A 14,132-nucleotide genomic window follows, 5' to 3' on the forward strand; every position below is an offset into this window, starting at 1 on the left:
AAAAGAGAGAGCATCTTGAGAGAAGGATCCTTTAGTTTTCTCTTTTGTCCCAGGGCGATGTTGTTCAATCCTTGGAGGAGGTGAGGTCAGTCCAGATAAAGTCTAGGGTAAGGTGGAGAATGCTACTAAGTAAGATCTTGCACCATGAGAAATTTGGAGAGAGAGGCTCTCCTAGTCCTTGATATCACAGTTTTTATCATCTTCGGTCCCTGATCAACCACTTTGATTGGTTATTTTTCCTCATCCCCACTTTTTAATTGGTCATCACTTGTTACTAAGTGTAATGAGATCTGAACCCAGATCACAGGATGAGTCAAAATCTACATTTAATTTCATCCCAATCAGAGATAGTTGATCTTATGACTTACATTGTATAGTTTTCCTTTGTCTATTTTCTGAAAAAAGTTTTTTTTTTCAATATTATATTTAATATTCCCTCTTATGACATAAAAATGATAGTTTACAATATTAATAAATTTAGTGGTGTTTGGATTTTAGTGTTGTTTCGAGAGATTTCTTGAGCCTCACAGAACAACTGTAATCTGGCCAACATGGCTTTCCTTTTGTAGTAACATATTTTTGGGTTTTACCTTACCCATGGACTACCCTTTTCTCTCTTATCTCAGAAAATATGTCTGGGTTTTGGGATTGCAAGATTGGGCTATGAGTAGCAAACTGAGTTATTTGTAGGGCTCTAGGATACTAGATTTGGGTGACTTACTACTTTTTGGGCCACTTTAAAAATAATTTGGACTACATTTCAGGAATTCTGCTCTACTTTTTAAAAAACCTATTTGGCAACCTCTGAGGTTCTCACCAGATACATGCTGTTTACCTGTATATATTATTATTATTTAATATTAATTATTAATGTTCTGTATATATAGCCATATTTCATTTGCTTAATAAATTACATTAGTTTCATGGCATTTGGCATATTGTTCAGAAATATGCAAATCTCAATAATTTGAAATCGCAATTATTTTGTCCCATGAATTTCAAACTAATGAGGATTTCCTGTATATGATTTTTTTAACAGTGTTCTTTACTGAACATACCAGTATGAAATACCAACTACCAATATTTTTTATGCTATCTGCTGGTACAGCATTCTTATTCTTACTGAAAAACAGCTCTGATGCTACAATCATTTTGTTTAATTTTAAGTCAATTTGCATATTACTCTATTCTTTCAGTTTATTTTTCCATTTTAATAGAATAAACATTAAAGATGGGAAATAAATTTTCTTCTCAGTTTTAATCCTTCATTAACTGAATTTATCATTAACACCTTTACTCTTATTTTCAATTATCTAAAATTACCTTTTAAAATATTGAATGTTCCTTAGAATTTATCATTTTAATATTTGATATTGGTCTGTTTTAATAGTAATTTAGATGATTGAAACTTAGATTTATTATTTAAAACCTAGTATTTCCTCAGTTTTCATTATTTATGCCTTAATAAATCTAAGATTTCACTCATCCAATTTACTCATTTTTGGTGCCTATGATAAAAATTTATCTGGTTCAACTAAAGATTCAACTGAAGTTTGAATAATTGTTGATGAAATACTTTAATTTCACATTAGTGGTCTCTGTGCTATTTAAAAAATTTTATAAATTATCAGATTAAATTCAATTTCAAATATAATTAATAAAATATTTGTGAAGAAAATAAAATATAAAATTATTATTAATTTAAGATGATTACTATTAGTAATACATGAAAAATTTATTTAATGTTATATAGCCTAAATATCTTTCTATATTATAATTATCTCTATACTTATTTGTATTTTTTCATTAAATTTTTTCATTATTATTATTTCTCTACTTACTTAACATTAATTGGCTTCATTAGCTAATAAATATATCTTGAAAATTTTTAAGTGAATAGTAAAATCTATCTTTACATATGATAACTTCCTATTTAATTTTATTTTAGACTGCTTTGCAACTCTTAAGAACTGCTAAGGCTAGAGGATATTGGTTAATTTTTCAAAACTGTCATTTTCTGATAAATTGGTTGAACAAATTAGAACAAGAAATTGATAATAAAGAAAAAGTTCATCCTGATTTTCGTCTTTTATTGACTACTGAACCAACTGAAAACTTTCCCATTACAATTCTACAGAAATCTTTTAAGGTATGAAATTTGTAAAATTAAAATATAATATTTACTAATGTCTTGATATTTTATTTATTTATACTCATTAAGTAAGGCTATATAACATGAAATTCCTAATCCCGTAAAAACAAACAATATAAAGCAAAAACTAACAGACCAAGATTAAAATTTAAAATATACATATAATATATAAAAATTAAAAATGATAAGATAAAGAGAAAACATGTATATTTAATAAAAGAATACAATGGTAAATTATAGTGTTTTTACAATTAACTGTAAAATAAGTAAAATCACAAAATTAAAAGGGCTTCACATTTAAAGGTATCGTAATAACACAATAAAAGAACAACCATGTAGATAAAGAAAGATGAAAATTAGAAAATGACAAATGATATAAATTTTGAGTTGGTCTAAGAGGAACATAGATAAAAGTATTATGTGGAGAAAGTTACCCATTGAAGTACAGTACCTTTAAAATAATTACATGCATCAATTATTTTGATCAGCTAAGAGTTATGGAAATTAAATCTTATTTGTGCTAACTCACTTGAGTCAATATAGGGTAGATAACCTTCTTGTTAAACAAAAGATAATCCTTATAAGTAGAATGCATTTAAAATTGTGAGGTGCCAACCCGGAAAAGGGAAATTAGTTAAACTCTTATCAGGATGTATGAAGGATTTGGGACTGTATGTGTATAGGTGGACACACTGACTCAAGTACCTGTAGAAATAAAACCCGTTTATTTTATATAAGAAGGACATACAAAGTGTTTTCAGAGTTGCTCCTTCTTGCTGACGAAGATCCACAGATGCAAATTTGTAACTGTTAGAACCTCATTGAGACATTGGTAGTCCAGCAGACAATGGATGATGGTGAATCACAGGCAGGAACAACAGAACTTTGTTAGCAGTGATGGCACACAGTGACAAGAGAGGAGTGCACAGGTCACTTTGGATGGTTTAAAATAAGAGAAATCTTCGCTTTGTCCTTGAGATTCAGAGTATTTATTAATTTTTATCCTCGATTGACCATTCTGATTGGTTGATTTTCCTCATTCTTGCTTTTCAAGTGGTTGATTACTCATTACTATGTGTAACAAGATCGCAACTTTGATCATGGGAGAGGTTAAAATTGAAGTTTAATTCAATCCCAATCACAGATGGTTGATCTTAGATTTACTTACATTCTTCTATTGTTTATATGTTTGCATCATGTTTTTCATACAAAAAATATTTCTAGCTTTCTTGTTTTTTCTTTCAAAAAATATTTTAATGTGAAATTTAGTGAGGGTTCAGAGCTGTCCAGAGCCGTCCAGAGCCTCACAAAATGTTAAGAAAGTGATGAGCTGCTGTTTTAACCTTACAGGCCTGTAACAGTCGACAAGGGTTGAGAATTAGTGTGGAATATAGATTTCAAAACTGAGCATGACAAAATTAAATTACAGTGATACCAGAAGATTTCCCTTCTAATATTGATAAACTAGTAAAAGAAACTTATCTATGGTGTTTAAAAATTAATTTTTATCAAATATAACTTCTAGATCATTATAAGAATGAACATAATTAGTGTGATGTTCATAAGTGTAACGAGTATAATAATTTGGACTTCTTAATAGTGAATAACACAAATATACTGTTTTGGATAAATTAATTTTAACATTTAGAGACAACTAAAATGCTGAGATCAGCTTGTAAAGTTTCTGATTAGAGTTGATGATTTTTAGATCATCAGCATAAGCTATAATTTTAGAATTTGATATTATTCTGTACTGATTTATACACCTAAATTATTAATCAAATCGAATATGATTTAATTTATAAATGGAAGACAATTTAATTGATAAATTTTTAAAAATATATTGTCTTAATTAGAAAAATGCTAATTAAGCAAATTTTATTATTGTAATTGTTATTTGCAATTATTTATATTATTAATTGTTAGAAATAAAGTAGCTTTTTTTCTGGAAACCAAAAGGTATTACTATTGTGGTGAGTATGGTACCGGTAAAGATCGGTCTCACAATTGGTGAGGGAATGCAAGGGCTGTACAAGAAATAACACTCGAATACTAAGAAGGAAATATTAAACTTTATGTATATAAAAAGAAAATCGTATAACAGTCAAAATCACTAGTATACTAATTACAAAAATAAATAAACCCTCTTATTCTAACAGTATATATACAGTATGTAACAATGATGCGTACATGCTGGACGGACCAAATTTCGTTGAATATTGTTCGATCAGAACAAGAACCTCACAACAGGCACGGCGTACTACACACTCTTATGGGTTATCCCCCTTATCGTAATTCTCTCAGCAACCTTGATTACGCTATGGGTAGATTCTCCTTGTGGATGCACACGGATTTTCCCAAGACCTCAGTCCAGCCACTATCCGTCCTTCCTTGCTTACCTCCCTTGTCCAAGCTTACTCACTCCTGTATCAGTCTGCTGGTGTGCTTTCACTCTGACCCTGGCGAAGTCCCAAGAAACAAAAAAGTACTCCTGCATGTTCGACACACCCTTTTATATCCTCCTGCCATCTGGGGCTTTTGGCCAGTCATGTGAGGTCACCGTAACCAACCCCAGACCAACGAGTGGTTGCCAAAGATGGAGGTACGCGGCAACGGAAAGTTTTACACAAAAATAACGTGACAATGTAGGGATCCAATGCAGGGCCGATCCCAATACCTGCGAGAAAATAAAGGGGGAAAAAAATGTATATATACAAATTAGTGATGGAGCACTACACTATAAAAAGCATGTTTTCAGTCTATAGTATATCTTAGTAATCATCAGCTTATAGATACAAATAATCAAAAAAAATGGTACATTTATTATGAACTTATTACAAATTAAACAATAATATTTAAATTATAAGCTGATTAAATTATTACATTTAAAGTAATAGTTTAACCTTTTAAATTAATTTAATTAATTAATTTAAATGTTGTGCACAGTGTGATTGACAGAATCTATTGAATACAAGATTATGGTCTAGTTCTTATTTTTAAATTATAAGACAATAGATATGTAAATATTGTTGTTTGATTTGTAATGAGTTTGTAACAGATGTTCCACTTTTTGAACAATTGTATCTTTGAGCTGATATGGGCCTAAAATAGTCCACAAACATTCCTTTTATACTAATAAACTTTGGCTTCTAGCAAAAAAACAATTTTATTGTTAATAGTTAATAATAAGACATATTTTTAACCTTGTAATTTATATAAAATTTTTTTTAAATTATAAAAAGGGATTGTCATTCAAAGTACTTGTCACCACTGATGAAACAAGATCAAAAAGAATGCAAGGTTGTAAATGCACATAATCAAAAGCATACAGAATAATATCTAAATATAAAATCAATTATTAAAACCAATGGGATCAGTGGTAATATTAACACACTAAAAATAAAAAATTTTTAGTTAAATAACAAGTAAAAATTATACTCTTTCCATTTCCAACTTCGAGGATTCTATGAGCCAAAACAAGACAAACAAATAGCAAGGAACAACAATTATTTTATTAATTTATCCAAATTTATCTAATTGGATAAATTAATAAAATAATTGTTGTTCCTTGCTATTTGTTGGTCTTGTTTTGGCTCATAGAATCCTCGAAGTCGGAAATGGAAAGAGTATAATTTTTACTTGTTATTTAACTAAAAATTTTTTATTTTTAGTGTGAGAATAATATCTCAACAGCATTTATGACAATATTAAATGAATCAATTATAAACAATGATTTGAAAACCAAAATTTTATTATTATATATGAGACATATTCCAAAAAAGTAGGGCCAAATGGTTATGAAAATTTATTGACAACAGCAGTTGGATTGCTCTTGGCAGTAGCATCAATTGGTACTCTGAGCTTCTAACTGCCATACTTTTATCACCAGTCTGTTGCTAGTTGTTTTTGTGTTACAGTGCTTAATAATGGCTTCAAAAATCAATTATCCCACCAGTTATGGAGTACAATTTGATTCATTTTCTGCAGAAAAAAAGATTATCATACTTCCAAAATTCACTGAAAATTATATTAAATTTATGGGCCTACAGTATTAAATGAAGGAAAACTAAAAAAATAGTGTCTTGAGTTTAAGAAAGGCCATACAAATATTCACAAGGAAGAGCAGAGTGGTAGGCTTAGTAGTCAAACCAACAACCTTTTTGAGCATGTGAATGTCAAACTGCAAGAAAATTAGCACTTCACAATTATTGCTCTTGCTATGGACTTTCCAGATGTTCACAAATAACATTGTTCAAAACTGCTACTGAAACCTTAGGCTATCACAAACTAAGTGCAAGATAGGCACCAAAAATGTTGAAACACATTTACAAAAACCAGAGAATGACCTCTGTATATGCATTTTTGGACTGCTATCATAGAGAGGAAGATAAATCTTTTTCAATATTGTGACTATTGTATTGATGAAACATAGATTTCTTACACCAATGTTAAGTCCAAACGTCAATACGTGCAGTGGCATCATTCTGTAAAGTACTGTTTTTAGTATCTTAGGAAACCGACACTAACTGCAGTCAGTAAAACTTCCGTTAACCTAACGGGTACTTTACGCAGATTTGAGATTAGTTTGCCAGGCCTGGGCTTTTAAGCATGCACCGAAAAATTAGTAATAATAACGATAAATATCAAGTCAAATCAAAAGTTCAAATATATTTAATTAGTAACTAGAATGTACTACGTACAAATGTCAATAATCCAAACAAAATTTATTAACGAAAATTAACAAGTCAGTCCGACAATAAACTCAGCTACTTAGCTTAACTTAATATTAATTCCCCCTTGAAAATTCGACAAATCAAATACTTAGGAACTATGAACAAAATCTCTTACTAATTAAACGTCTATCCGTCACCTCACTATACGAAGAACCTATTTCCTCATTCCTTTCGATATCGTCAAATCGTCAGTCGAATTCCTCTTTAACACCTTGGATCGTCCAATTATCAATCTGGACTTCTATCAGAAAATACTTTGCTTTCGAATTCACCTCGCTCTCAAAGTCGCCTCGATTTGGAAATCACCTCTATTTGGAAATCACCTCTCTCTTCTTCGGTTAACGTACGGGTTTTATACTGTGAGGTGACGTCACACTTCAGCTGAGTTACTCCCCTTATTTACATACTTAGTTGCTAACATTAATTTTCTTTTCTGGCAGCTTTAAGTTTCCGACAAAGCTTATAAACCGTTTACAAAGTATTTATCATAATTTTCTGGGATGTTAAGACGGTTTAGTAAGTATTTCTTTACTAGTGAGTGTGGGGACTCCCCCCTCCATTTTTTTTCTGCGGACTGTTTACTTCCGCTGGGCAGCACAAGTGCGCAAGATTTTTCCTACGGCGCTTATTTCTCCGTGAGTTGTTTTATCTTCTTTTTTTTTCGTTACTAACAAGAGAGTGGTGGGGAACCTTCGTCCTAAATAAACATAAGCCCCGAACAAAAGATAATAAAACGGAAAAATAATAATAAAATAAAAATAACACTCGGACTCAGTTCCTTACAATTCAAATTCACTGAAGGCAAAAAAGTTCAAGCAAAGTCAATCTGCCTGAAAGATTATGGCAACTGTGTTTTGGAACCGAAAGAAGTATGCTTTTAGTAGATTTCATGGAACCAGGAATAAAACTCAATAAAGATATATTGTGAAACACTTTCTAAACTGGGATGTGCCATTCAGAACCAGCATCATGTAATCCTGACATCAGGAATTGTTCTCCTGCATGACAATGCACGCTCACATATTGCTGCTTCCATTGCTCAGATACTTCAGCAATTCAGATGAGAACTGCTTGATTATGTATGTGTTTGTAACCAATAATAAATTTTTAGTAAGTATTTCTGTTGTTTTTATAACAAATTGGCCCTTTTTTGGGGGGAATAAATTTCTTAGTTTACTATAATCACTATATGATATTAAATGATTTAACAAATTTTTTCTGAAATATTCTATAATTACACAGTTTATATTATTGTAATAGGCACTTTTTTATTTTTTAATTTGTCTTAATAAAAATAATTTCAAATTAATATTATAAATTAGTTGTATTTAATATTTAATTTAAATATATCAATAATTTATTTGTATAGGTAATAGTAGAACCTCCAAGTGGTTTAAAACGTCGTTTGCAAAGTCTCTATAGGAAGTTTTCTGACAAAAATCTTTCTCAATGTGAAAATGTTCATTTTTTCCCCTTGACATATGTTTTAGCATTCTTTCATTCTGTAATATTGGAGAGACAGAAATATTCAAAATTGGGATGGAATATTATATATGATTTCAACGAATGTGATTTTAATTTTTCTGTAGATATTCTTAACATGTATCTAAAAGCAGATGAAAATCATCCGATCCCATGGAAAACATTGAAATTTTTTATAGGGGAGGTAAGGAAATATAAATAAAATTGGTTGTTTGCCTTTTTTTTAGTTGTTTACAATATTAATTTTATTTTCTATATTTGTAATAATTTTATGAGTGATTATCTAATAAGAGAAAAACAATTTATAACTATTTCACAAAACATTTTAAGAGAGAAAGAAGTTTGTATATCTATTTCTTATAATTTTTGGAGTAGTAATTCTTTATTAAAGAAGTATCATACATTAAAAATAAAGTTGTTAATATTAATGCCATTGATTTTATTAAATTAAATGTTAACTGAATATGTTGACAGTGAGGCAAATTCTTTATGTACTTTCAGTTAAAGAAATGCTTCAACTCATTTGTTAGATAACTTTTATAAATTCAGATTTTATTATGCTATAATATTTGATATTCTAAGAGTGTGTAAACTAAACATCTGGAATATAAAAATAAATAATAGTAATGAAACAAAGTGCTAAAGTTGGGGTTACCAAAAGTATTTAATTAGAAATGTTTGTGACCTTGATTTAGGTCATCTTTAGCTAGGGTTACCAGATGTTTTGTATTTCAAAGAACAATTCTTTATTAAAGGAGTGAAGTTTAGAAATTAAACAAATATTGAAATGTAATAAAATTATTATTTAAACAATATAAAGTTTATTCATTCTGCAGGATGTCCTGTAAATCTGGATCTATAGAGATTCCAAATGATTAAGTCATTCCCATACATCTTAAAGAATATATTGTGCAAGTGTGTCAGAAAATTTTACCAGATGTGACCCATGGGCTGGAGGAGTGGAAATTTTATCTCCACCAGTGTATGTAAACAGTGACGGACACTTTGAGCAGATTCTGTGCTTGTATGTTTTTTCTTGGATGGGACCAGACTTATGGGACATCCTGTAGATCTGAATCTAAGGAATCAATAATTTTTTTAGTAATATCATTTAATTATGTTTAATTGAATTGATAAGACATTACAAACTTGTTTGATTCTAGTAGAAATATAAAATGAATACATTTTCTTTTATTTAACAGATAATATATGGAGGCCATGTCACTAATAAATTTGATAAAAGAATTCTTAAAACATATATAGATGAATATATGGGAGACTTTATCTTTGATACTTACCAGTCATTTCGTTTTTATTGTAATAATGAAGATTATATTATTCCTCAAATATACAGTAAAGATGAATACTTAGGTAATTTATTAATACTGTACTATAAAAAGAAAATATAGGATAGTCATGATTTACACATACATTCTTAGAACATATTTTACACAAATACTGTATTTATGAATAAGATCACTTTTCATCAAAATATATTAAAATTTGAGAATGCATCTGTGAATGTGTAAATAGTTATCAGAATAACAATTTTTCAAGTTATTGTATTCTATATGATATAGACATATTCTCTGTATGGTAAAATAAAAGTTGTAGTAAAAATTTGAATGTGTTAAATAAGAAAAAATTTATCTGAAAGTTATCTGTAAAGCATAATAAAAAAATGCAGGTAACTTTTAAATGCCATTTTTGATTTGATTTGTAATGACTTAGATATATCAAAATATATCTGGTCTGTTTGTGGGGTAGTGAATTGAGGACTTTACAAAACAAAATAAACATATTGATGGAACCAAATTTAATATTAATAAAAACATGACAAATCAGCTCAATTCAAAAACAACGTTCTTATTGGTTATACAGTTATCTTGATCTTATCTACTAATTACATAGGTAATTCTAAGTCAATTACTAATACTACTACTACAACACGATTATTCCCAATATATATACAATTATTTACATGTTAGTACAACAGGGTCATTGCATCTTCTTAGAACAATCACTTAGCTGAATCAGATACTCTTTGTTTACCAACATGTGGTCGTCACTTGGTTCAACGAACAAAAAATAAAAATCAGAATCAATGAAATAAATATCTGAATGAGTGAACCTGGTTCTTAAGTACATTCTTACGAAAATTACTTGTCAGTTTGGATGAAAATCCTATTCAATGGATTTGGATTGTCCTTTGCACACAGCAGTCCAATATCCTATCACTTCTGTTGTATCACCACGATGACCTTCTCTCACCTTTCAGTCCAGGTGGGGGCTTGAAAGTCCAGTCCAGTCTGAAGATGAATCCAAAGAAAAAAAGGTGCTCTGTCATGTGGGACACACACTTTTATAACTCCCACCATCCGGGAACTTGTTCCTCTCACGTGTCCTTTTCTTAACCAGTCCACAGCCATGACTGCTGTAACCCCAAAAAAGGTGATATGGAATGCACAACATTATGTTACATGTAACATAAAACCCAATACAATATTCTTTAATCAACAGAATGTGATTACATAATTTTACAAAATTAATACAATTAAAATAACCATAGTTAGCAGAGCACTACAGATTTGACTCATTACATTTTTTGAATTAGTGATTAGCCTTTTATTCTGATAAACACAAAATTTAAAATAATTTATTATGTGCATAATGAGTTTTTTATTACTACTATTTATACTGTATAAATATTGTTTCAAAATTACCTCAAATGAAATGTGTAAATTATGACTAAATTGTATAAATAATTACTTTATTTGAATATAACATAGAAGTATTGAAAATATTCTTCTAAGATAAATTTAGTTTGATCATTCTCAGAATATATTTGATCAAAATATTAAGCTTTTATACAAACACTGCAATAACCTAAAAAACCAGCAACAATATTTTAAACAGTGCAAACATCATCATCAAACCCAATATATCTAAAGCTATCCACCAACTAATGCAGAATATTACCAGGCTAGAAATGGCTATAATATTAATAATTTATAAGACAATTTGGCACTAGAGTTAGGCCGTGACTCCACTAGCCATAAAACAGGCGTAAAACCCCTCGCCGTAAAAGCTTTTAATCACGTGACCTAGTTGCGTTTGCGCTCGGATTGCGGTGGAGGTCTGGCTAGCGAAGCTTTTTACGGCAACAGTACTATTATGGTGTATACGTGATATATCGATATAAAGACAATGATTAGATTCTACAAGTTTTCTCTGTACTATAATTACAAATGTAGTGAAAGTAATATCTTTACTTTCATATATTGACTTTTATTATTATATTATTAAGATAATATACAGCACTTATAAGCTTAGCTTTTTTATTATATACTCCTCTAAATTGAAGGATTTTCCTTTGGCCATTCATATCGCGTGTTTTAGGCATCCATTATTATAATCGGGATACCTCTTGTCGTAGATACATGAATACTTTCGGATGTCTTCGATCAATCTTTCCAGATCTTCTAGAGTAGCCACGAGAGAACGTATACAAAAGCTCGTTTTCCGCCATTTTTGCACCGTGTCACGATGACCTAGATTTCATTGACTTCTGATTGGTGGATGGTACCGGTTTACGGTCGTATTCACTTCGAAAGTTGAACACTGCTCAACTCGCTTTTACGTTGGTTTTACGACCTGCTCAGGCATAAAATATCATGGTCACGTGATTAAAAGCTTTTACGGCGAGGGGTTTTACGGCCCTTTTACGGCTAGTGGAGTCGCAGCCTTAGGCATTATCAAGAGATATCACCTAACGCCTAACTCTAGTGTCTTATAAAATATTAATATTATAGCCATTTCTAGCCCGATAACATTCGGCATTTGTTAGTGGATAAAGTGCGAGCATTTTCACCCATGTTGAACAGGCATCATCAGGCAACAAACTGTTGAGAAAACACTGGGGATTGCCAAACGTGTTTAGGGGGAAGGAGGTATGACACAAGATGGAAGGTGAAGGGAGGGGAAAGAGAGAACTTATAATTTCTAGAAAGACTTCCAGGCTGTGGGGAAGGAGTCAACATTGTGATAGTTTATGACTGAGTTATGGTGGGTGGCTTTGTAAATTTTCACTTGTTTCAGATGTTTAAGGACGTATTCCATCTTACATCATACACCCTTCCCCCACACACATTTGGCAACTTCCAGTGTTTTCTCAACAATTTGTTGCCTGATGATGCCCATTCAACATGGGTGAAAACATTCACACTTTGTTTAAAATATTGATGCTGGTTTTTTAGGTTATTGCAGTGTTTATATCTAAGTCTAATCAGTTGTCAAGTAGCAGTTGTTAACATTTAAGCTTTTAAATTTGCATGTGCTAAAGTGCATCAAAATTATTTTAAAACTTTTGATTTTAATAAATGCTAATTTCAAATAAAGCAATTTTTTGAATGTACTAAGATTTTATAGTTTTGAGTTTCATTCTTATTAATAAAACTTAAAAAAAAATGCTTGAGCAAAAGTTTGAAATATTTTAACATTTTTAAAAACTAATAATCTTCATTATTAAGTAAACTCAATAATGAATTAAAGGCTAAAACTCAAAACTTGTTTAAATTAATGTAATAATGAATACTCATTTTTAATCAAGACTATTTTCAAAAATGTACATAATATGAATTATTAATTTGTAATGCTGTACACAGTGAGTTCTACTTCTTATTACTATTATTAATTTAGATTAGATTTATGAATTAAATTTACATTAAGTTCAGAGTAAATTCCAAAATAGGTTTGTTTAGGAATTATTTTGTACATGCATACACCATAAAAGATTGTTTTGGATTTTTATGAGAAATAGACTAAATATATATACTGAATATGGTGCATTTTTAATATGTATTCTTCCAAAAGTAACATGAAATTAGATTAATTTTTAGTTATTGTTTAAGAAATCGTGATTTAGAAAGAAGTATTTATTTTATATTCATATTTGATTAACTGAAATTGTATATACAGTATCATTACATTACAGAATATATCAATTCATTACCTCAGACAAATACTGTGGAAATCCTAGGATTACATGCAAATGCTGAAATAAAATTTTTAACTAAGGAAACTAAATGTTTCTGGGAAAGCTTAGCAAAGTTACAGTCACTTAAAGGTTAGTATTTTTCAATGTTCTCACACATCTAATAAAGACTTTCTTATTTATTTAACAAAAAATTATATAAAATTTAAATATTTATTTACTTGTATTTACAGCAGATGAAGAAAATGACAATATCTATGAAAATAATCTAAAAACAGCAATTGATATCTTTAATAAACTGCCTAAAACTATAATTACTGCATCTCATCAAAAATCAAGAATGCACTTTCCTTTAACAGCAGTACTAGATCAAGAATTGAAATTATTTAATTTATTATTAAATAAAGTATTATCTACATTACAAACATTAATAAAGGTAAATATCTTCAAAAAACTTTTTATTAAAAATTTAATTTAATCATCATAATTTACAAAACCTAGTATCATATTTACAGTTTCTACACTTGTACAACTGCTTTTTAAGGATAATAAGTTTTTAATTTCTAATGAAAAAAAATTACTGTTTAGCCATCCTCAGTTTTAACTAATGATATTTCACAACTTTCTCTTTAGTTCAAAGTAACATCAGAGCATGTTAATGTTAATTTGAACTAAAGAGAAGTTTGTGAAATATTATTAATTGAAATTGAGGATGAGTAAATAGTAGCTGAAAAAGTTCTTTCATTAGAAATTAAAGATTAGGTATCCTTAA

At 29.6% G+C, this 14,132-nt stretch overlaps 1 protein-coding gene across 1 annotated transcript in view; it reads left to right on the top strand.

Moving 5' to 3' along the window:
* Dhc98D (Dynein heavy chain at 89D) overlaps nucleotides 1-14,132 on the top strand; it is a gene marked incomplete at its 3' end in the record, with an annotated part of 149,794 nt that overhangs the window by 117,180 nt on the left and 18,482 nt on the right. Inside the window, exons 34-38 of the mRNA XM_067268098.1 lie at nucleotides 1,949-2,149; nucleotides 8,255-8,551; nucleotides 9,570-9,738; nucleotides 13,361-13,492; nucleotides 13,594-13,796. Of these exons, the coding sequence (XP_067124199.1) occupies nucleotides 1,949-2,149; nucleotides 8,255-8,551; nucleotides 9,570-9,738; nucleotides 13,361-13,492; nucleotides 13,594-13,796 (1,002 nt within the window). The remainder of the gene's footprint in view (nucleotides 1-1,948; nucleotides 2,150-8,254; nucleotides 8,552-9,569; nucleotides 9,739-13,360; nucleotides 13,493-13,593; nucleotides 13,797-14,132) is intronic.

This window comes from Centruroides vittatus, unplaced genomic scaffold (assembly GCF_030686945.1).
Source record: "Centruroides vittatus isolate TY-2023 unplaced genomic scaffold, ASM3068694v2 contig_3155, whole genome shotgun sequence".
Taxonomy (NCBI): domain Eukaryota; kingdom Metazoa; phylum Arthropoda; class Arachnida; order Scorpiones; family Buthidae; genus Centruroides; species Centruroides vittatus.